This window comes from Monocercomonoides exilis, assembly GCF_001643675.1.
Source record: "Monocercomonoides exilis strain PA203 chromosome Unknown scaffold63-433378, whole genome shotgun sequence".
Lineage (NCBI taxonomy): Eukaryota > Preaxostyla > Oxymonadida > Polymastigidae > Monocercomonoides > Monocercomonoides exilis.
Window position 1 is genome coordinate 217,501 of NW_027150608.1, and position 20,833 is coordinate 238,333.

At 33.3% G+C, this 20,833-nt stretch overlaps 7 protein-coding genes across 7 annotated transcripts; all 7 read right to left on the reverse strand.

The window, feature by feature from the left end:
• Positions 1–295: 295 nt before the first annotated feature.
• Positions 296–711, reverse strand: MONOS_15492c2 (uncharacterized protein; the record flags this gene model as incomplete). The annotated part of the gene is made up of 2 exons (XM_067868373.1): positions 296–495; positions 549–711. The coding sequence occupies 2 exons, from the start codon at positions 709–711 to the stop codon at positions 296–298; spliced, it is 363 nt and encodes a 120-aa protein (XP_067719369.1).
• A 369-nt stretch (positions 712–1,080) lies between these two features.
• Positions 1,081–1,547, reverse strand: MONOS_15493 (uncharacterized protein; the record flags this gene model as incomplete). The annotated part of the gene is made up of 2 exons (XM_067868374.1): positions 1,081–1,479; positions 1,542–1,547. The coding sequence occupies 2 exons, from the start codon at positions 1,545–1,547 to the stop codon at positions 1,081–1,083; spliced, it is 405 nt and encodes a 134-aa protein (XP_067719370.1).
• A 1,968-nt stretch (positions 1,548–3,515) lies between these two features.
• Positions 3,516–4,596, reverse strand: MONOS_15494 (putative DDE superfamily endonuclease; the record flags this gene model as incomplete). The annotated part of the gene is made up of 2 exons (XM_067868375.1): positions 3,516–3,524; positions 3,754–4,596. The coding sequence occupies 2 exons, from the start codon at positions 4,594–4,596 to the stop codon at positions 3,516–3,518; spliced, it is 852 nt and encodes a 283-aa protein (XP_067719371.1).
• Positions 4,597–9,786: 5,190 nt separating this feature from the next.
• On the reverse strand, positions 9,787–10,564 carry MONOS_15495 (putative DDE superfamily endonuclease; the record flags this gene model as incomplete). Its single annotated transcript, XM_067868376.1, has 2 exons — positions 9,787–9,807; positions 10,160–10,564. The coding sequence occupies 2 exons, from the start codon at positions 10,562–10,564 to the stop codon at positions 9,787–9,789; spliced, it is 426 nt and encodes a 141-aa protein (XP_067719372.1).
• Positions 10,565–12,290: 1,726 nt separating this feature from the next.
• MONOS_7420 (putative DDE superfamily endonuclease) lies at positions 12,291–13,490 on the reverse strand (the record flags this gene model as incomplete). The annotated part of the gene is made up of 2 exons (XM_067877743.1): positions 12,291–12,314; positions 12,648–13,490. The coding sequence occupies 2 exons, from the start codon at positions 13,488–13,490 to the stop codon at positions 12,291–12,293; spliced, it is 867 nt and encodes a 288-aa protein (XP_067719373.1).
• Positions 13,491–15,248: 1,758 nt separating this feature from the next.
• MONOS_7421 (uncharacterized protein) lies at positions 15,249–15,869 on the reverse strand (the record flags this gene model as incomplete). The annotated part of the gene is made up of 1 exon (XM_067877744.1): positions 15,249–15,869. One exon carries the CDS (start codon positions 15,867–15,869, stop codon positions 15,249–15,251), a length of 621 nt encoding a protein of 206 aa, XP_067719374.1.
• Positions 15,870–16,842: 973 nt separating this feature from the next.
• On the reverse strand, positions 16,843–18,206 carry MONOS_7422 (putative DDE superfamily endonuclease; the record flags this gene model as incomplete). The annotated part of the gene is made up of 2 exons (XM_067877745.1): positions 16,843–17,012; positions 17,102–18,206. The coding sequence occupies 2 exons, from the start codon at positions 18,204–18,206 to the stop codon at positions 16,843–16,845; spliced, it is 1,275 nt and encodes a 424-aa protein (XP_067719375.1).
• Between the last annotated feature and the right edge of the window lie 2,627 nt (positions 18,207–20,833).

Genomic DNA, 20,833 nt, shown 5'->3' on the forward strand with positions numbered 1-20,833 from the left:
AATTCTTCTGTAAAGGTTGTAACTTGTCAGCTTCATCGCAAACATCCGGAAGCTGCTTCTTCCCAAAAGTTATTCGGCAGAAACACCATGAACATAGAGGCATCTGCATTCGTATTCTCCGACTGTATCCCCTCAAACAACCAACAGACATTTGAATCTCTTCTCCCACACCACTTCTAACACCATTCAATAACATGAAAACTCCAATTCAATTCCAGTTAACTCCTTCTGTACAAATTCCCCAAGCAGTTCCATCTCTGCAAAGTCTTTCCTGAACAGTTCTTCCCCATTCATCCTAGCCCACAGCACCGCCTCGCTCATCTTCTGCGTCGCTTTCTTCTGCCCCTGCCTCACCGCCCCCTCCCCTGCGCACCTGAGACTGCACCCGCCCTAGTCTGTTGCGATCTTGAATACGAATATCTACAGAATCTACGTCAGCTTCCACGTTAGCTACGACTGCAGACCTATCTTCAGCAACTTCAACTAACGCTTCATCTGCACAGACGACCGCAGCGAGTGTGACACCCGAAGCACATGTGCTGATATACACGTTTCTTGTTCTAGCGGACTTGTCACTGCGCTCAACAGCCGCTCCCTCGCCGTCGACACCGCCTTCAAAGGCACCCCACCTGACCCAGACAGCCCTGCCCCTGATCCGCCAGGCGAAGTCACAAGCCACTCCGCCTCTTCCCGTTGTCTTCTGTCTGTCATCTGCTCACGAAGCAAATACAGCCACTGCACGACATTCGCCTTCCCTTCATTTTTCTTTGCCACTGCTGGAACTGCAGTTCACATCCAGTCATCCCGCTCTCTCTTCGGATCATTGTGCTGACACAGCGGAATCCCCTACTACGCGCTTGCATTTCTTTCTGCTGCCTTTTCACACTCCTCTTCTTCCTCGTATTCAACACCTTGACTTCTGTTCCTCTTCCTCCTCCTTTCTCCATCTATCTCTCTCGTCTCTTTCAACAGTCCTTTCTTCCCTGCTTACTCCAAAGTCCACTTGCACCGCATTCTCTTCCAGCTTCTTCACCTAACCAGGCATTCGTTAAGCAATCTCTTCATATGATGCATTCATTTTCATCTGCTCCTTCTTTTTTGCTCAAGCGCCTTCTGCTGCTTCTCAATCGCCTCCTTGAACAGCATCTTCTGCTCGCATGCAGTCTGCTTCTGCAATTTCGACAATGCAATCATCATCTTCAATTCCTTCTCCGTTTTGCAATTCTTCTGTCTCACAGTTTCATCAACTCCTCCTCCACAATCACCGCCATCACTGGCCTCGGCACCATTCTTCTCTGATCTCTTGCTGATCCCAGATCTCGTTCCCTCACTTCCACAACCTCTTCCACTATCGTTGTTTGTTTTTCTCACAACACTCACCCCGCTCCCCACTTTCACGAAAACCCCCTTCCCATTGAGATCTAGCCCAAGCATCACAATACTTCCATCCCCGATGCTCGCTGTAAACTTCTCCTTGTGCTTTTTACACAGCACAACAGCGGAATCAGCGAAGCCTTAGACAGAATTATTCGTCCACATACAGACATTAACAAAGAATACGGTGCAAGTGAAACTTCAATTTCCTGCATCGACCCCTTGCTGTTCCAACTCACCACAACGCCCTGCTGCGCGCATCAATTCTTCACTTCTCAATCCTCATATTAATCAGTTCCGCCTTCTTCTTCATCGTCACCAGCTGCTCCTTCACCTCCTTCACCTGCATCACCTCTGCGTTGTTCCTCTCGTTCAGCTCCAGAATCTTCCTCTAATTCATCTGGATAATCTTGTCCTTCTCCTGCAGCTGCTCTGTCAGCCCGCTCATCCTATTCTCCTCCTTTTCATTTTCCAACTTCTTCTTCTTCATTTCTTTCTTCCAGCAAATGCAGCACAATCGCTGCAGGCGACAGTAGCACATCTTCCATCATCAGCCCCTCTGCCCCGCCGCCTCCAGCATCTTCTCCACAATCTCTCCCACTTCATTCACTACAACCATCCCCCTCCTCATTTAGTCGACCAGCTTCATCACTCCGCATGCCTCGACTGCTTCTATCGGTTCGCAAGGAATTCAATGGTCAATGAAGCCAGCGATGGCTCAGGCGGATTGAATATTGGCAGTGACGCATTCACATCAACCGCTGTTTTGACAGGTTATTTTTACGACTTCTTTCTCAGGAAGTCATCAAGAAATGGGAGCAAAGCCACAAGTTGAATGAAAAGCATTACACATCGAACGAACACAGCACATTCTGTTCAGCAGAGCACAACAAGCCAACTTTGAAAACTTAAAGTGCATGTAATAGTGATTGAAGTGATTGAAGTGATTGCAACAATGGAAGCAACAACAACCCAGCTGCTTTCTTCACAACTATCCGTAGCCACCTCTCAATTTCGTTCGTCGCTGCTGCCGAAATGTATGAAGCCTCCACTGACGATGCATCCGAAGGAACAACCGCAGGCGCTGATGACGAAGGCAAAGATGAAGATGATTTATCATCTCCTGCAGCCTTCTTCTCCTTGTTTCTCCTTCTCCAGAATGGAGAAACTGACTGGAGAGCCGCTCCAGTTAAAAAAGATAAAGAATTTTAATGGCGCTGAGAAAAGAGACGAATGCTGCAGTGCATCGACTTCAAGAAGCTTATTGAAACAACTTAACTCACAAAATTACAACACCTTCTGTGTCACAAACACTTGATCCATGTTAAAATTGGAAAAATCAAACATCACCGAAATCTCATCTTTTTTGATCTGATGGAATAGTTTGAACAGAATTTCTTTTGGAAGGGTGTTGAAATGAAAATAAACGGATGTGCAAAAAAGAAAATGAAAAGTTGAAAGCTATTTAAGATATGATTCTTGATATGATTCAAAACTTGAGATGTCATTTCTTTTTTGATTTTTAAATAAAAGGACATTTAATTTAAAGTAATAATATGTTATTCTTCATTTATTTTTTATTAAATTAATTATAGCTCAATATTCACAGCTTTTTGAATTTCTTATAAAACAATGAAAACAGTATCGACGAAATTTTCTAGTTTAATAATTTCTAACAAAAAATACTCAAATAAAAGCAAGCTAATTCTATTAGTCTTTCTGCATAGGAACATATTCAAAAAGAAGTCCACATTCAGAAAATCAAAACGTTGATTTGAACAATTGAAATGAAAACAACGAAATATGAACAAATTATTCAGTAGCTCCAAAAAACAAGAAAATAATAGAAAATATCATTAAAATGATTATATAGCGAAAATAATATATGAAATCTGTTTCATTGAAACGCAGTATTCGGAGATAGGGTGACAAAATTGAAAAGAATAATACTCAGCAACATATGATGGTAACGGAATGATCAACATTTTTTGATCATTTTTGATCTAATTTTCAGATCAGTTAAACGTTTGCGACTTTTCAAAAAGAATGACCCATATAAAAAATAAAAATATGGTAAAATGAAGAAGAAAAAAAGTCAATTAAAATAAACAATAATGGTATTAAAATGAAAAATAAGCCTCCTAAATCTGCTAATAATGAAGAAATTGTGGGTGTAGGTGATTCTGTAGGATTCAGTCTATTTTTCATTTTAGATAAATATCTCTCGTTTGTAATCTTTCTGGCTTCTATTTTTCTCATGTGACTCGCATAAAGCTCCTCCAAAAACAATGTATTTGCTTCTGCGTCTTTCTTTGTGAGTGGATTTTGTAATATATGAAAGTTAGTGAGGCAGCATGCTACGCAAAAATAGTCTGCAACCTTCACGACATCAAATAACCAAGGTTTTCTGAAGACTGTGAAGAGTGTTTTGAGTCTTCCGAAAAATCTTTCCACGATAACGCGATGTGTGGCCAATTCTGGAGTTCCCACGGGCTTTGTGATGATGGCTTCAAGCTCTGGTTTTGCTCCAATGTAAGCAGAATCAGCTAAAATCTTTGCTCCTCCCAGTCTATGCTCGAATGTCGGGTAGTGCTCTTTGAAAATAGTGAAATCATGTGTCGAACCAGTGTAGATGGAGCTAATCGTGCTTGCTGTCCCCACCTTGGGGTTCACTCCCACCTCCGCTTTGACGCAGTAAATGTGATGCTTTCCTGAATAATACTTTTTTCCATATTCCAGCTTTCCTCCCGGTCTGTTTGTTGGAATGACAGTACAATCAACAACAATTCCCACATCTTTCAACTCCTCCAAACGATCAGGACGAAAAGATAGAAAAAGTTCTGTCAGTTGATGTTTGATAGATGTTGCTGTTGAGTGCAACAAACGAACAACCGCACTTTGTGTTTCATATTTGGATTTCGCCAACAACAATGTCATTGTGAGTGAGCCATGATGAAGAAAATTTATGAGTAAGAAAAGTTGCTCCTCCAAAGAGTCAATTGCTTTGACCTTTCCACGATGAGGTAAAGCGTTATCAGAAAGAAGCTGAGAAAGAAGATCAAATTCTGAACGACTAAATCCAGTCAATCTGAAAAACCCAGTTGACTTATCCAAAAATTTCGAACAAGCTATTTCGATGATTGTTGTGTTTTTTTCTTCTTTTGTTGCATGAATATGTGTCGGAATGACATTCCTTTTTTCCACACATTTCAGAACATCCATGAAAGTGTTTTGAGACATCAATTCACTCTTTTCAAAATGTCAAAAACAATGCAACCCTTTATTCATATTTATCAAATGATCAAAAATGAACCCATGATTTGATATATAAGTTTTGACTTTGTAAAAACCGTTTTTTATTTATAATATTTGTTTTATGTTCGTTTAAATGGTATTGGATTTATCTAACACCAAATGACTAAATAAAATAGTTTTAGTTCTAGTGAGGGATTTAACCCGGCACCAGAATTTAACCCGGTACCACTTTTTCAATGATCACATTTTCGAAAAATTTCGATGAAAACAAATTTGTGAAAAATGAAAAAAATATACATAATAATATGTGTAACAACTAAACCTGTGTGACGTGATAAAGATTTTGTCTTCACGTCCGTCACTAAATTTTTTTCACGTCAGTTGATTTTTTTTTTTTTTTTTTTTTTTTTTTTTTTTTTAAGTTACAAATACGAATAAATAATAGAATGTACGTTTATTATTTTTTTCATAAAGATAATATTTTGATTTCAATGTCCCATAATGAAATTATATCTTTAATGAAACTTGATTTTGCTTTGAAATTCCTATATTATTTTGATCATCCTCAATATAATGAATAATCAATGATTTTGTCACGAACGTTTTGAGTTTTTGTTGCTCGAAAATTTTTTTCATCGATGCATAACCGAATTCAATGTGAAAGGTTAAATGTCCCATTGTCAGAATGTTTTATTCCTTCGAAAATTCAGTCAAAGATAGCAACTTGAAAAACTCAAAGGTTTGCAAGCATTTATGAATCGAAATTCTTGATTGTATCTTATGTATCTAAATATATGTTTATGAATTTGAACGCTGTGATGAGGAAGAGCAGAAACAGAACATTGAATGAAATGAATAAAGAACAATTCATTTCATTTTTCACAGAAGAAGTAATCAATGAAACGTGCAAACTGATTACAGAAAAGAAGCTATCAACAGAAAATACCATTTTGCTGTTGAAGTCCATTGGATATTGTAGTGAATTGAAAAATGCTTATAATCTGCACTTGAAGAAACTGCATTGTGCGAAAGATATGAGAATAATATAGTTGAAGAGATAAGAAAAGAAAAGAAGAATGAAAAACTTCTTTTGTTCATTGCGAATGCTTCCTTATGCCTTATCAGAGGTTTTTATCAAAATCATTTTCAATCTGTGAGCCCCATCTTCTGAAAGTTTATTCAGACAAAGAGTGAAAGATTGAAATTCTTAAAGAAGTTGAAATGAATTACTAGCATTGAGATATATTGGATGTTGTGTTCAAGCATTTCTTTCTCATTTTTGATATTTATTATTGATTTTTTTTTTTAATTCTGACTCAGAAATCTTTAAAAAGCCATATTTGAATTAGAGAATAGATATCACCGAATATTGTCAGGAGCATCCCAATCTTTCACGACTCGCCTATCAATCTGCGTGGTAGTTTTTGATAAACCAACTTCGGGTTTACAGAAGCTTGAAGGGAGAGGTTGTGAATATGCTGCATTTTGAGAGAAAGGTTGAAAGAGAATTGGATGAGTTGAAGAAATGTGTTAATTTTTGAGAAAAGAAGAAAGAGCAGGAGAAAAAGAAACGAAAAAAGTGCTTATTATATTGAGATGGATCCAAACATTGAATTCTTATTTTTCAAAGTGCGGATTATGGAATGAATAATTCACTGAGCTTTTCAGCAGAGTTGTTCAGATGTTTCGTGCAGCTGAGAATAATTACTGAGATATTGGCAAGGAATACATTGATTTCTTTAGCGAGGCTGTGAATAACAGTGCAATGAAGTTTGAAACTTTGTTGAAGGGAGAAGCTATCGATCATTTTCGGATGAGATACAGAGTGCAACGTTGGATGACAAGATGTTATATGATGACTTTGTATTTTTTTAGAATTTTTTGAGGCAATTGAAAGGAAAGGATATTTGTGGGAGGAAGAAGCGAAAAGAAAAGTGTTGACATGGAAGGAATTTGAAAAGATAAATGAAGAAGGATCTGAAAATGTCATTCTAAATTTTAAAGGAATGAATTTTCATTTTCACATAGAAAATGATGATGAAGAGTTTTCATTTTATTTTTTTTTTTTTTTGATTTTTTGTGAATATTTCAGCAAATGATGACCATTTCATTCAATAACTTAAATTTGATATTTTTATCAACCATTTCGAAATATGGAAAATAGGAATTGATTGGATTTTTGGATGCTTCTGTTTTTAACAACTTTGTAATAAAACGAATAAAAAAAAAAAAGAACCTTCAACTGTTCACAAAGAAGAGAGAAATGGAGATTCTGGTTCTGTTTGATTGAAGAGTAGCTTTTCTGTTAAAACGGCCTCTTCAATTTTTCAAGCAAGCTTATGATAATTAACTGGTTAAGGGAACACCAAAATATTCACTTCAAAAGTTTTGCTCCACGTTTTCGTGCATTTGTATAATTCCTTTTCTAAAACTGTTGGTAAATATCTGGTTTAGAAAAAATATTTCTGAACAAGCAAGATCAATAAAGAAATTTATCTGCAAATTTTATTTCTTTCTTTGTTTTGATATGCTTTCTTGTTAAAATCACTTCCGCGGCCAGGCCTTCTGACTCATATGGGCTGAGTTGATAATAAGTTTTTGACTGAAAGAAGAGTTATAAAGATAAGATGATGATGAATGGACTCTCTGACAATATGGTTATTTACATGGCGCTGTGAAAAGAAACTGAAATATTAAACTCTGTATTTTCTGTGTTGAAAATCTATTGTTTGCTGTAATTTAAGGAATTAGATATTTCAATATCTCATGAAGAAAGTCTCTAAATCGATTCATCTTTCACAATCAAAATTGGAAACATTAAATACTTAGGATGGATCGGTTTTATTCTTTTCGCATAACAACTATCTGAGCTTTGTGCTCCATGAAAAATGAATTTTCACAAATATTGAAGCAAAGAAAATTCTTGGAATAAAAATTAATGTTTTTATATTTTATAAATAATTGTGCGAACCTCTACGACTCTTCATTGCTTCCATAGCAAACGTGTCAAACAGATTGTTCTCTTCTGACAGAAACATTTAACTTACAGTTAAGAACAAAAATACATGAGATATTTAAATCAAAAATTAACTGCAATTTAATAAATACCAAGTTTGTATTTCATTTCACAATATTTGCTTAGTCATATGAAACGTAATTTTGTATTATCTTATTGTATTAGAAAATTATTGTTTGCTTTCTTTGAAAAAAGGAGAAAAAAATAGAAAAATTAAAAAGTTATGGTTGAATCCAATTTTAAACGAGAATCTTGGTAATTTTGTTATAAAATAATGGACATTTTCATTTTGGTTCTTTTTCCAACAGAATAACTTCTCTGACTTCATGTGACGTCAGTGACTGAGCGACGTCAGTGACTTATCAAAATTCCGATTTTGATGATCACGTCAGTGAAATTATCATAATGGAAATATTAATGAATGAATAAAAACTTTTTTATTTGATTATTCAGAAAAGAATCACAATAATATTAACTAAAAAAATTAATTTTGAACTAATATGCAACAATTACAATTTTTTTAAGGAATTGTTATCACAGACGCAAACATTTTTTTACGTCCGTCAGTATTGAAATTTTTCACGTCAGTGGTCATTACGTCACACAGGTTTAGTAACAACACACGTTGGCATGAAAGAGGCATGTCTATATGATAAGTGATTTTCAAATAATAAAAATAATAAAAATCAAAAAAATATTCTTTCTTTTTTTTCAACAAATTGTGGTTATCAAAAATTTTCGCATTTAGTCAACATTTTTTGAAATTAGGCACAAATAACATTCGATTTCTTAATTCAAATTGTTTCAATTGTGGACGGATAAGAAGCAGTTGAATTATGTTCATTTCTTATCCGTCCACAATTGAAACAATTTGAATTAAGAAATCGAATGTTATTTGTGCCTAATTTCAAAAAATGTTGACTAAATGCGAAAATTTTTGATAACCACAATTTGTTGAAAAAAAAGAAAGAATATTTTTTTGATTTTTATTATTTTTATTATTTGAAAATCACTTATCATATAGACATGCCTCTTTCATGCCAACGTGTGTTGTTACACATATTATTATGTATATTTTTTTCATTTTTCACAAATTTGTTTTCATCGAAATTTTTCGAAAATGTGATCATTGAAAAAGTGGTACCGGGTTAAATTCTGGTACCGGGTTAAATCCCTCACTAAACTTGAGCTTTTTCGAATTGAGCACATAATTTTGATTTGACTCAATCAATTTGCATTTAGTCAATCTTATTTGATTTGACTTAATCAAATCTGATTTGAATTGATCATTTTTTGATCTTTTTTGAAAACAATTATGAGTCAATTACGATCAAGATATTGACTTATTTTTTCAAACTCTCTACCTTGTTGGCAGATCTTAAAAATGCAACAAGTTTGTGAATTCTTTTTTTTGATTGTTTTAAGTATTTATTGTTTATTTTCAACATCTCTTCTTCCGATTCGGATCGTAATGAACAATATGAAACGAACGTTTTCAACACGTGCAAGAGATGATCAACAGTTAAAATTTTATTTATAACTGTATTTCAGAAAAACAAAAAGCTCTTTCGATCAAATTTTTTTTACTTTTTTGTTTTTGTTAGGTTTTTTTTTCATTTCATTTTTATTAGTATATTTTACATAGAAAACTAACAAATATATAGAAATTTTATAAATAAACACAATTTTTGTTTTTCATTCAAAAAAATAAATTCAGAATTGGAAATATTAATTATTAGTGATTATTAAAAATATGAGATGGTTGCATAAAGAAGTCAAAGAAAAATTAAATGATATTCACTTTTTATTCAGTAACAATTGGAGAACAGATGGGGGTTTATTTTGTTTTGAATCAGCAGAAGATGAAGAAGAAGCAGTAGATGAAGATGATGATGAAAAGGAAGAAGAAGGTTGTGTTTGTGTAAATGAAGGAAAAGGCTGAGTTGAAGATGGAGAAAAAATACTTATCGACATTTATTGCTGCGGAAGGTGCCAAGCTTGTGAATTATCACAATTTTGATTTTCATCAAAATCTTTTCTTTCTTTTTGCAAAACCTGTTCCCTTTGCTCGCTTCTTTGTTCTAAAACTTCGCAGTTCGCTCTTTCTCTTCTTTCTTTCGTTTTTTCTGCTTCGTACGCACTTAGATCATCATCAGAAGCATCTAAAATAAAAAAATATGGTAAAATGATGTTTATAAAAATGAAAAAATAGTAAAAGAAAATAAAAAATAATGGTAAAAAAGTGAAAGATAAGCCTCCTGTTTCTGCCAAAATTGTAGTTATTGTGGGTGTCAGGGTATTTTCTGGATTGAGTTTATTTTTCATTTTGGCGAAATATCTAGCATTAGCCACCTTCTTTGCATCAACTTTTCTCAAGTAATTCGAATATAGCTCCTCCAAAAACAATGTATTTGCTTCAAAATCCTTATTTGTGAGTGGATTGTGCAAGATATGAAAGTTTGTGAGGCAGCAAGCCACTGAAAAATAATCCCCAACACGCTCCATTTCAAAAACCCACGGATGACGGAAGACAGAAAAGAGAGTTTTGAGTCTTCCAAAGAATCTTTCAACAATAACACGATGAGATGCAAGCTCAGGAGTTCCAACGGGCTTTGTAATAATCGCCCCAAGCTCTGGTTTCGCTCCTATGTAAGCGGAATCGGCCAAAATCTTTGCTCCTCCAAGCTTTTGAACAAATGTGGGGTAATGTTCTTTGAAAATAGTGAAATCGTGAGTTGACCCAGAGTAGATAGAACTGATTGTACTTGCTGTCCCCACCTTGGGGTTCACTCCCACCTCCGCCTTGACACAATAGATGTGATGCTTCCCTGAGTAGTATTTTTTTCCAAACTCCAACCTCCCTCCAGGCCTGTTTGTAGGTATTACTGTGCAGTCAAGCACAATTCCCACCTCCTTCATTTGCTCCAAACGATCTGGACGAAATGAAAGAAAAAGATCTGCAAGTTGAGATTTTAAATTTGATGCTGTTGAATGAAGAAGTCGAACTGTTGATGTTTGAGATTCGTGTTTTGATTGAGATATGACGTGAGTTAAAGAAATAGAGCCATGGTGAAGAAAAACTAACAAAAGAAAAAGTTGTTCATCCAAAGATTCGATTGATTTTGCCCTTCCACGATGAGGTTGTGCTGATGATGAGAGAAGACGAAGAAGCAAGTCGAATTCATAACGAACAAACCCAGTCAGTCGGTGAAAACCGAAAGATGGGTCAGTAAATTTTTTGCAAAATTTATCAATGATTGATTGCTGATCATCATCAGATTTAATCTCAATATGAGATGGCATCACATTTCTTTTTCCACGCTCGTTAAAATATCGAAAAATGGAGATTGAGACATGAATAATGAAGTTGAAAAAAAGTTAAATACAAAAATGCCCATTAATAACAATTATTATCGATCATATTCGCACCCACAATTATAGTAATTTGCATTGACTCAATCAAATCGATTTGTCTCGATCTAATTTGAATTATATTAAACTTATCTGCTTTAGTAAAGGCAAATAATATATGACTTGTTCAAATCGCATAAGTTCTACTTAAACGAATTGAGCGGGTCAATTCGAATTGATAAAGTCAAAACGTTTTTTGTTTATTTAAACGATTTTGAATCTGTCAATTCGGTTTTATATTTATTTTTGATCACTGTTTTTTTATTTTTATTATGGAAACATTTTGATCCGATTTTTTAACATGTTTCATGAAACTTAATGTTTAGAAAAAATTGACTGAAAAACGTAACGGTGTGTGTTTTGTTATTAATTATTTTTAAGATTGTGCATGGTTTTTTTTTCGATCAAACAATATTATTATGATTCTAAAATTTTTGTACAAAATGTGTTTCAAGCCATATCTTGAAGCGATCTGCATTGCAAGTGAGGTTCGGACAGTCAGGAGTTTCATCACAAAGATGAAGCGATTGTTTTTTTCGCGTCCCGATTTCCTTTTCACTTTTTTATTCTAATTTTTAATTTCCTTGACTCAACATTGAAAAAATAGGTGATCAGCTTTTTTTTTTTTTGAATATTTTTAAAAAATCTTTCAACAATTTAAAAAATAAAATATTCGTAATTTAAAAAAGCTACTGTTTAATATTTTTGAAAAGTGAATTGATATTATAGAAAAATTTGTTAAGAATATTATAAGATAATTACTTCTGGCTTAGCAGTGATTGCAAGGGACTTGAATTTGTGTTCTTTTTTGATGATCCTGCTTTTTCTGATATATTTGAAGATGTTCTGCATAAAGTTGAAGATGAGGAAGCGGTTTGAGAATTTAGAAAATATAAAGAGTCTGAAACATTTAAACTTTCATTTTGAGAAAGAAGAATTGATGAAGATAATTGATCAAAACAGGAAAATGAAGAAACTCGGGAAGAAGATGAAAAGGAAGATGAAGAAGATGAAGATGGGGAAGAAAAAACAGGAAAAGGTTGAGAAGATGTTTGAGTAAATAAATTGGTTGACTTCCATTGATTCGGAAGAAACCAAGCCTGAGAATTGTCAGATATCAGACCTTGTTCATCAGAAATGCATCTTTCTCGTTCAAGCGCTTCAATTCTTTTATTATTCCTTTGATCTTGAATTGTCTCAATTTCTTTCTCTCTTCTCTGCTTTGCTTTTTCAGCTAATAATGTTCTGTGATCACTATCTAAATCATATAAAAAATAAAAATATGGAAAAATGAAGAAGAAAAAAAGTCACTAAAAATAAACAATAATGGTATTAAAATGAAAAATAAGCCTCCTAAATATGCTAATAATGAAGAAATTGTGGGTGTAGGTGATTCTGTTGGATTCAGTCTATTTTTCATTTTTGATAAGTATCTCTCGTTTGTAATCTTTCTGGCTTCTATTTTTCTCATGTGACTCGCATAAAGCTCCTCCAAAAACAATGTATTTGCTTCTGCGTCTTTCTTTGTGAGTGGATTTTGTAATATATGAAAGTTAGTGAGGCAGCATGCTACGCAAAAATAGTCTGCAACCTTCACGACATCAAATAACCAAGGTTTTCTGAAGACTGTGAAGAGTGTTTTGAGTCTTCCGAAAAATCTTTCCACGATAACGCGATGTGTGGCCAATTCTGGAGTTCCCACGGGCTTTGTGATGATGGCTTCAAGCTCTGGTTTTGCTCCAATGTAAGCAGAATCAGCTAAAATCTTTGCTCCTCCCAGCCAATGCTCGAATGTCGGGTAGTGCTCTTTGAAAATAGTGAAATCATGTGTCGAACCAGTGTAGATGGAGCTAATCGTACTTGCTGTTCCCACCTTGGGGTTCACTCCCACCTCCGCTTTGACACAGCATATATGATGCTTTCCTGAATAGTATTTTTTTCCATATTCCAGCTTTCCTCCCGGTCTGTTTGTTGGTATGACAGTGCAATCAACAACAATTCCCACATCTTTCAACTCCTCCAAACGATCAGGACGAAAAGATAGAAAAAGTTCTGTCAGTTGATGTTTGATAGATGTTGCTGTTGAGTGCAACAAACGAACAACCGCACTTTGTGTTTCATATTTGGATTTCGCCAGCAACAATGTCATTGTGAGTGAGCCATGATGAAGAAAATTTATTAGTAAGAAAAGTTGCTCCTCCAAAGAGTCAATTGCTTTGACCTTTCCACGATGAGGAAAAGCATTATCAGAAAGAAGCTGAGAAAGAAGATCAAATTCTGAACGACTAAATCCAGTCAATCTGAAAAATCCAGTTGACTTATCCAAAAATTTCGAACAAGCTATTTCGATGATTGTTGTGTTTTTTTCTTCTTTTGTTGCATGAATATGTGTCGGAATGACATTCCTTTTTTCCACACATTTCAGAACATCCATAAAAATGTCTTGAGACATCAGTTCACTCTTTTCAAAACGTCAAAAACAATGCAACCCTTTATTTATATTTATCAAATGATCAAAAATGCACCCATGATTTAATATAAAAGTGTTGACTTTGTAAAAACCGTTTTTTATTTATAATATTTGTTTTATGTTCGTTTAAATGGTATTGGATTTATCTAACACCAAATGACTAAATAAAATAGTTTTAGTTCTACTAATAGACCTTAAACGAATTGAGCGGGTCAATTCGAATTGACAAAGTCAAAACGTTTTTTGTTTGTTTTATTGGTTTTGACTCAATCAATTCGGTTTTCCCTCAATCTTATTTGTGATCAAAAATACAAAAATTATATATCAATTTTGATCATTATTCTGTTGTTTTTGATGTTTCACTTTGTATGAAACATTTTGAAATTATTTACAACATAGATAAACAATAATATTTTCATTCTCATCCATTTTCAGGTGAAATATAATGTTTTGACTTCATTTGTTCTGTTCAGTAATAATGTCAGTTTTTTCGTTGGTTTCTAAGATATATGAAGTGATCGCAATAACTGCGAAGGATTAACAATGTTTTCTTTATAATCTTTCGAATTATTAACAGTAAACATTCGTTTAATTATTAATCACAAAAAAATGATTGTTTTTTTGTTTTTCATTATCATTTCACTAAGATTTTCTATGAAAAACAACGGATCACCAATTTTTTTTTGTTTATTTTATTTGATTTTCACTCAGAAATATTAGAAAAATCAAATGTTTAATATTTCAATTATATTATTATTATACTGGAATGAATGAGAAAAAATTGGCATGTGTTTGATAAAATTAGCATTTCAATGTTTGTTGCTTAACAAATTTTGAAGGGGTGATTGAGTCTGGTTTCCTTTTGATGAAGAAGAAGAGGAGGAGGAGGAAGCTGATGAAGAGGAAGATGGAAATTCAGGAAATTGTTGTATTGTTGGATTGAAAAACGATTTCACTGATTTCCATTGATTTGGCAACAGCCAAGACAGTGAATTATCTCTGGTCTGCGAAGAAGTTCGATCTTGTTCCCGTTGTTTTTCAATGGAAATTGATCTTTGCTGTTCTCTTTATGTCGAAATTCTCTCTTGCTCAATTTTTCTTCTCTCTTCTGCTAATTCGGCTGAAGTTGCACTCGAGTGATTATCTGAAATACCAAAAAATATTATGGAAAAATGTTTAATAAAAAATTAGTAAAAAACAATCATTGAAAGTTAGAATGGGTTAAAATGTGAAAAATAAACTTGGCGTTTCTGCTAATAAAGATGTTATTGTGGGTGTAAGTGAATCTCTGGGGTTGAGTTTATTCTTTAATTTTGCGATATATCTCTCGTTGGCAATGCTCTTTGCTTCTTGCTTTCGAATATATTCCCTTTTCAAAGCATCCAAAAACCTTGAATTCGCTTCTGAATCTTCTGCTGTTAAAGGATTTTGCAAAATGTGGAAGTTTGTGAGGCAACACGCGACTGAGAAATAGTCTGACACCTTCTCAACTTCAAATATTCTTGGTCTTCGAAAGATTGAAAACAGAGTTTTCAATCGACCAAAGAATCTTTCCACAATAACTCTGTGTGTAGCCAGCTCGGGTGTTCCAACAGGCTTGGTGATAATTGCATCGAGATCTGGGCGAGCTCCGATGTAGGCTGAGTCGGCAAGAATCTTCGATCCACCTAGCTTTGGGAGAAATTGGGGGTAGTGGTCTTTGAATATTGCAAAATCGTGAGTTTATCCCGTGTAAATTGAACTTATCGTGCTTGCAGTCCCGATCCTGGGATTAACCCCAACTTCAGCTTTTTCACAGTTCATGTGATGCTTTCCGCTGAAGTACTTTTTCCCGAATTCCAGCCTTCCTCCTGGCCTATTCGTGGGAATGACGGTGCAGTCGACTACGAGGCCAACTTCCTTCATCGATTCGATTCTGTCACGACGAAATGACAGAAACAAATCAGCCAATGATGCTTTCAGATGAGAAGTTGTTGAGTGAAGTAGTCGAATTGTCGCACTTTGTGAATCGAGTTTTGGTGATGCAATGGTGTGTGTTAAAGTGCAGGAGCCTTGATGAAGAACATTCAATAAAAGAAAAAGTTGTTCTTCCAACGTGTCTATGGATTTTGTTTTTCCTCGACGAGGAAGAGCATCGTCAGGAAGAAGATGAAGAAGGAAGTCGAACTCTGAACGAACGAATCCGGTTAACCGAAAGAAGGCACGAGAAGGATCGTTCACTCGTTTACACGCAATATCGATTATAGAAGGGTGATCATCAGTTTTTGTTGATTCGAAGTGTTCTGGAATAGCGTTTCTTTTTTCCACGCTTTCCAGAATTTCCAAGAATGATTCTTGTGACATCTAAAAAATTTTTTCAATAACAATTAAATGCATCAAACCCATTTTTTGAAAATATCTTGAAAAAGATCACAAACCCAGAATTGGTATAATTGGTCATGACTTAATCAAATCGGTTTTAAGTCGATCTTTTTGGTATTGAATTCCACTTTTTGGCATTAGTCAAAACCAATACTGCATGACTAAGTGATATCGTTTAAGGTCTACTTGTTCGAATTTTTCCAGCCGCACCAAACTGATTGAGTCACAGCGTATTATATTTATCTTATTGAATGTTATTCAATCAAAACGGAACTTTTTCGCTCTCAAAGTGGGCAAAGCGAGGAATTTCAATTTTTTTTTTGTTTTGTAAGTTATGATCTAAACTTTTTTTGTTTATTAAATTACTTCACCATTATTTTGAGTTAGGTTTTAACATTTTGTTTATATGTTTGTTATATATTAAAAAACTTTTAATGATCAGTTTTTTGAGTTTTGTTTTTTTTTTTGTACAGCACATTTATATCATGTTTTTATGTAATTTTAACGAGTATTAATAACTTTTAACCATTTTTAACTATATTTTTTATATGTTTAGTATAAATATGAAAGTTCTTAATGTTTTAATAATATTTTTTTATCAATTCAGACATTTCTCATTTTAATTTTTTGTTTTAAGTATTAACAATGAAATAAAGTTATTCGATAAAAATTTCTTGTATTCTTATATATGTTTTATGTAAAATTAAACAAAAAAACTTATCAATAATAAAATCATATTGTATTTAGATAAAAAGGTATCCAAGGTGAATTGAAAAATATAAAATAACAAAGAAACTCAGTGTTTTGCGTTCAATAAGCTCTGTAAAGGAGTTTCGCTGACTCTTTTTTCTTTTATTGAAGCACTAGAGGAAGAAGCAGAAGGAAAGGAAGACAATGATGAGGATTGCTGAAGGCGAAGAGATCTCCACTGATTGGGAAGAAACCAAGCCTGTGATTAATCACATCTTTCCATTTCTTCTTCCATTTCGTCTCTTTCATTTATTATTATTTCATCTTTTCTTTCTTTTTCTTCGACAGAAATTTTCCTTTTCTTATCCTTTTCCTCTTTTTCCTCTTTTTCTCCCTTTTCTTCTTCATTTTCTGACTGTTGGTCATGAGAATCGCCTATAAAACATAGTTATGGTTATATTCATATAAAATCAAGTGTTTTTAACATTATAAACATTAATATGGGCAAAAAAATAAAATCATACTAATTTCTTCAGCAAGCAAAGATGTGACGCTGGGAGTCAATGGCGAGTCAGGATTCAGGCGGTTTTTCAGTTTTGCTCTGTATTTTTCGTTTGTAACTCTTCTTGCTCTTTGTCTATTTAAAAAGTGTATATGCAAGTCGTTGACAAACCTTTCATTGGCTTCAGAATCCTTTGCAGTCAGCGGATTGTGCCGAATATGAAAATTGACCAAGCAGCACGCAACAGAAAAGTAACTTCCCACTCTAAAGACTTCAAAAGGCCAAGGATGGCGAAAGACAGCGAAAAGCGTCTTCAATCTTCCAAAGAAGCGCTCAACGATTACACGGCGAGAAGCGAGGTGTGGAGTTCCGACTGGTTTGGATATAATAGCGTCAATTTCAGCTCTTGCGCCAATGTAAGCGGAGTCTGCGAGCACTTTTGAGCCTCCTAGAAGAGCCTGAAATTGAGGGTAATGATCCTTAAAGATGTTAAAATCATGTGTGCTGCCTGTATTCACCGAACTGAGCGTGCATGCTGTGCCAATGCGAGGGTTGACTCCAACTTCTATTTTTACGCAGTATATGTGGTGCTTCCCACTGTAATACTTCTCGCCAAATTCCAAACGTCCAGCAGGCCGGTTAATAGGGATGACTGTGCAATCCACAACCACTCCAACATCTTTCATGTCATCTAACCTATCTGGCCGAAATGTTAACAGCAAATCAGCCAATGGTAATTTTAAATCATTCACAACACTATGAAGAAGTCGAATTAAAGCATTTTGTGTTTTGTAAAAAGAAGAAGCAATAAAATGAGTGAATGTTGTTGATCCAAGGTGCAAAAATGAAAGAAGCAAAAAAACTTGATCCTCAAAATTACTCAAAGCTCTCTCTTTTCCTCTGTGATATGGAATTTCCTTTTGAAGAAGTTTCAGAAGCAGGTCAAATTCACAACGGGAAAATCCTGTAAGTCTGAAAAATGCCTTTGTTTTATCTCCTTCAACTTTTTTGCATGCGATTTTTATCAACGACTCTTTCTCCTCTGATTCCTTGAGTTGTATTGGCTCAGAAATCCGATTTCTTTTCTCCACTTGAGTCAAAATGCTCATAAATGTTGACTGAGACATTTAAAAAAATATTTCAAAAAATGATAACAACAGATCAACCCTTTATTATTATAATAATTGTGTGATCACACCACCCAGTATCGAAATCATCGGTTGTGACTCAGTCACATTGCATTTGTTAAGTCTAAATTGTTTTATATCTATCTTTATAAACCTTAACACATCTAATTCTATATGAGTAAATAAATTCGTACAAGTTCTACTAAAACAAAACTCGGACGAATTTAAATTGTCGCATCGAACTGACAGAGTCGAATCAATATTTGTTCATCTTATTTGGAGTGACTCAATCACATCGAATGTTACTCAATCTCAGTTTGGTCGAAATTGTTACTTTCATGATCAAAGTTTTTGATCAAACATTTTGTTGTTTTGTTCGTAATTAGCCTTTAAATAGTTAATACTTGATGATTTTCTGATATGTTGTTGACCGTTTGACGGTTTTTTCATTTTCAGGTGAATTTTTTCATGCACCTTTGTTTGATTCGGATTTTTATTAACCTTTTATTTTTTGCGGTTGTGATGTGGTTTTCAACTTACTCTTTTCTAGTCGTTCGATATAAGATTTCATTTTGTGTGAACAACGTTTTTATATTCGATTTATTTATCATTTTTTTATTTTCTTGAAAATTTTAAACTTTTTTGGTTTTCGTATGTGTTGTATTTTCTTCACCTGAACATTTTTAAATATTTTGAATGTTTTGATTATAAATGGCAAACAAAAGGCTTAATGTGATATTGTTTTATGTTTTTTTGTTATTTTCAGAAAAATCGAAAAATATGTTAAAAAACAAATAATTCTAGTTTGTATGGTTTAATTATTAAGTGAAAATAGGAAAAGGAGTTCAAAAATGATTTATAAATTAACCAATTTCAATTTCAAACAAAGAAATTATCATTTAACTGAAATTTTTGTAATTTATTTTTAATTTAAAAAAAAAAAGTCTTTGAAATGTCAAATGAACAATATTTATTTTATAATGATTGATATTGACAAAAAGAAAATCAAAGAATTTGTTTAGAAAAATTATTGTTAATATCTGATCATGGGAACCAGAATTGGTGGGATCGGATGTGACTCAGTCACATTGAATTTGATTAATCAAAACTGTTTTATATCTATCTTTATAAGCCTTAACTTAGCCCTGGGTGACGTGAAAAAAAAGTTCGTCACGTCCGTCACCAATTTTCCACTACAAAAAAAAAAAAAAAAAAAAAAAAAAAAAAAAAAAAAAATTTTTAAAATTAATATAAAATAAACGATTACTAAAACTACTAAAGACTTTTCAAAACGCTATAGAAAAGATTTGTTGATAGCATCTGTAATATCTTGTCGTTTTTTCTCTTTTGTCAGTGACTGTCAATGACAAATTGTGACAAAAATATTCCTCAACTGACATTTCGTGTCAAATAAAATAAATATTGGGAACCTGATCATTTTATTTTTATTTTAATTTTTTCAATATAGTAAGAATTATTTCATGAAGATAATCAAATTAATTATTATAGTAATTAAGAATGATGAAATCGTTATAATACCCATTTTTGACAAATCACAAATATCTTATCAGTCATTTTGTAATTTTTTCATTTTTCACTTGTCACGTCACAGAGGTATAATGCAGATCAATTGATTTCCTCTGAAATATGATATCGAAGATATCTTTTTGATCAATTGGTCCCATCATAACATTATTAATGAAACAAACAAAATGCTCTAACCCTTTGTAGGCAATAATTGCGTTATGAGAATGCGTTACAGGTACTAATGTATTTGTTTATATTACAAATTTTAAATTTAAACCATTTTGTTTCATCCAAGCATTCGCAAATTCCTTTTTAATATTCATACGCCGCCGCTTCTGAATGCAATGTTTTTCTAATATGCAAGCAATTGAAAATGATAAACGCTATGATGTGTAAATGCTAATTGTTATTAATTTGTGTTTGTATCATTTTCTTTTTAAAAAGGAATTATTTCATAAATTTATAGAATGCAATTAGGAGGTGCAAATCCGAAAAACCTTGAAATAAATAAATGAGCAGACGAAATGAATTTACAAGAATATGAATCAATTTTTTTTATAAAATCGGTCAATTATGCTACAAATATGATTGGAAAAAGCTAAAATCTTTGGATAAATATATTGTGTTGTTACAGCATTTTAAACATTCTTTGCATTTGAGAGAATATAGATTCGGAAGTTTTCTCCATTCTTCGCGGTGGAAATAAATTGAGGAAGCAAATGTTGGTGAAAATCGGAAGCAGAAAGCAAAGGATGAAAGACTCTTGGTTGATCTTTACAAATGCTTTACGTAGCTAATTGAATGATTCATTTTTGAGGAATTGCTTTCGATTATTGTGATTTTCCTTCTGAAGATTGGGTCAAAGAAAGAGAAAAGTAATTAGTCACAAAAAAGTTTTTATTTTTTTGATAACTTTTAACGGAATTGAACATAGGGGAATGTGATTTATTTATTGATTGATTTTTTGAATTTTTTGTTTCATTTATTTATGTCTTTCTTTTTAATTAGAAAAAGGTACTAGAATTTCTTTACATAAATGAAATCCAAGAAATCATTTAATATCATCAAAATCGCAACGATCTCACTCATCTTGTTTTTCA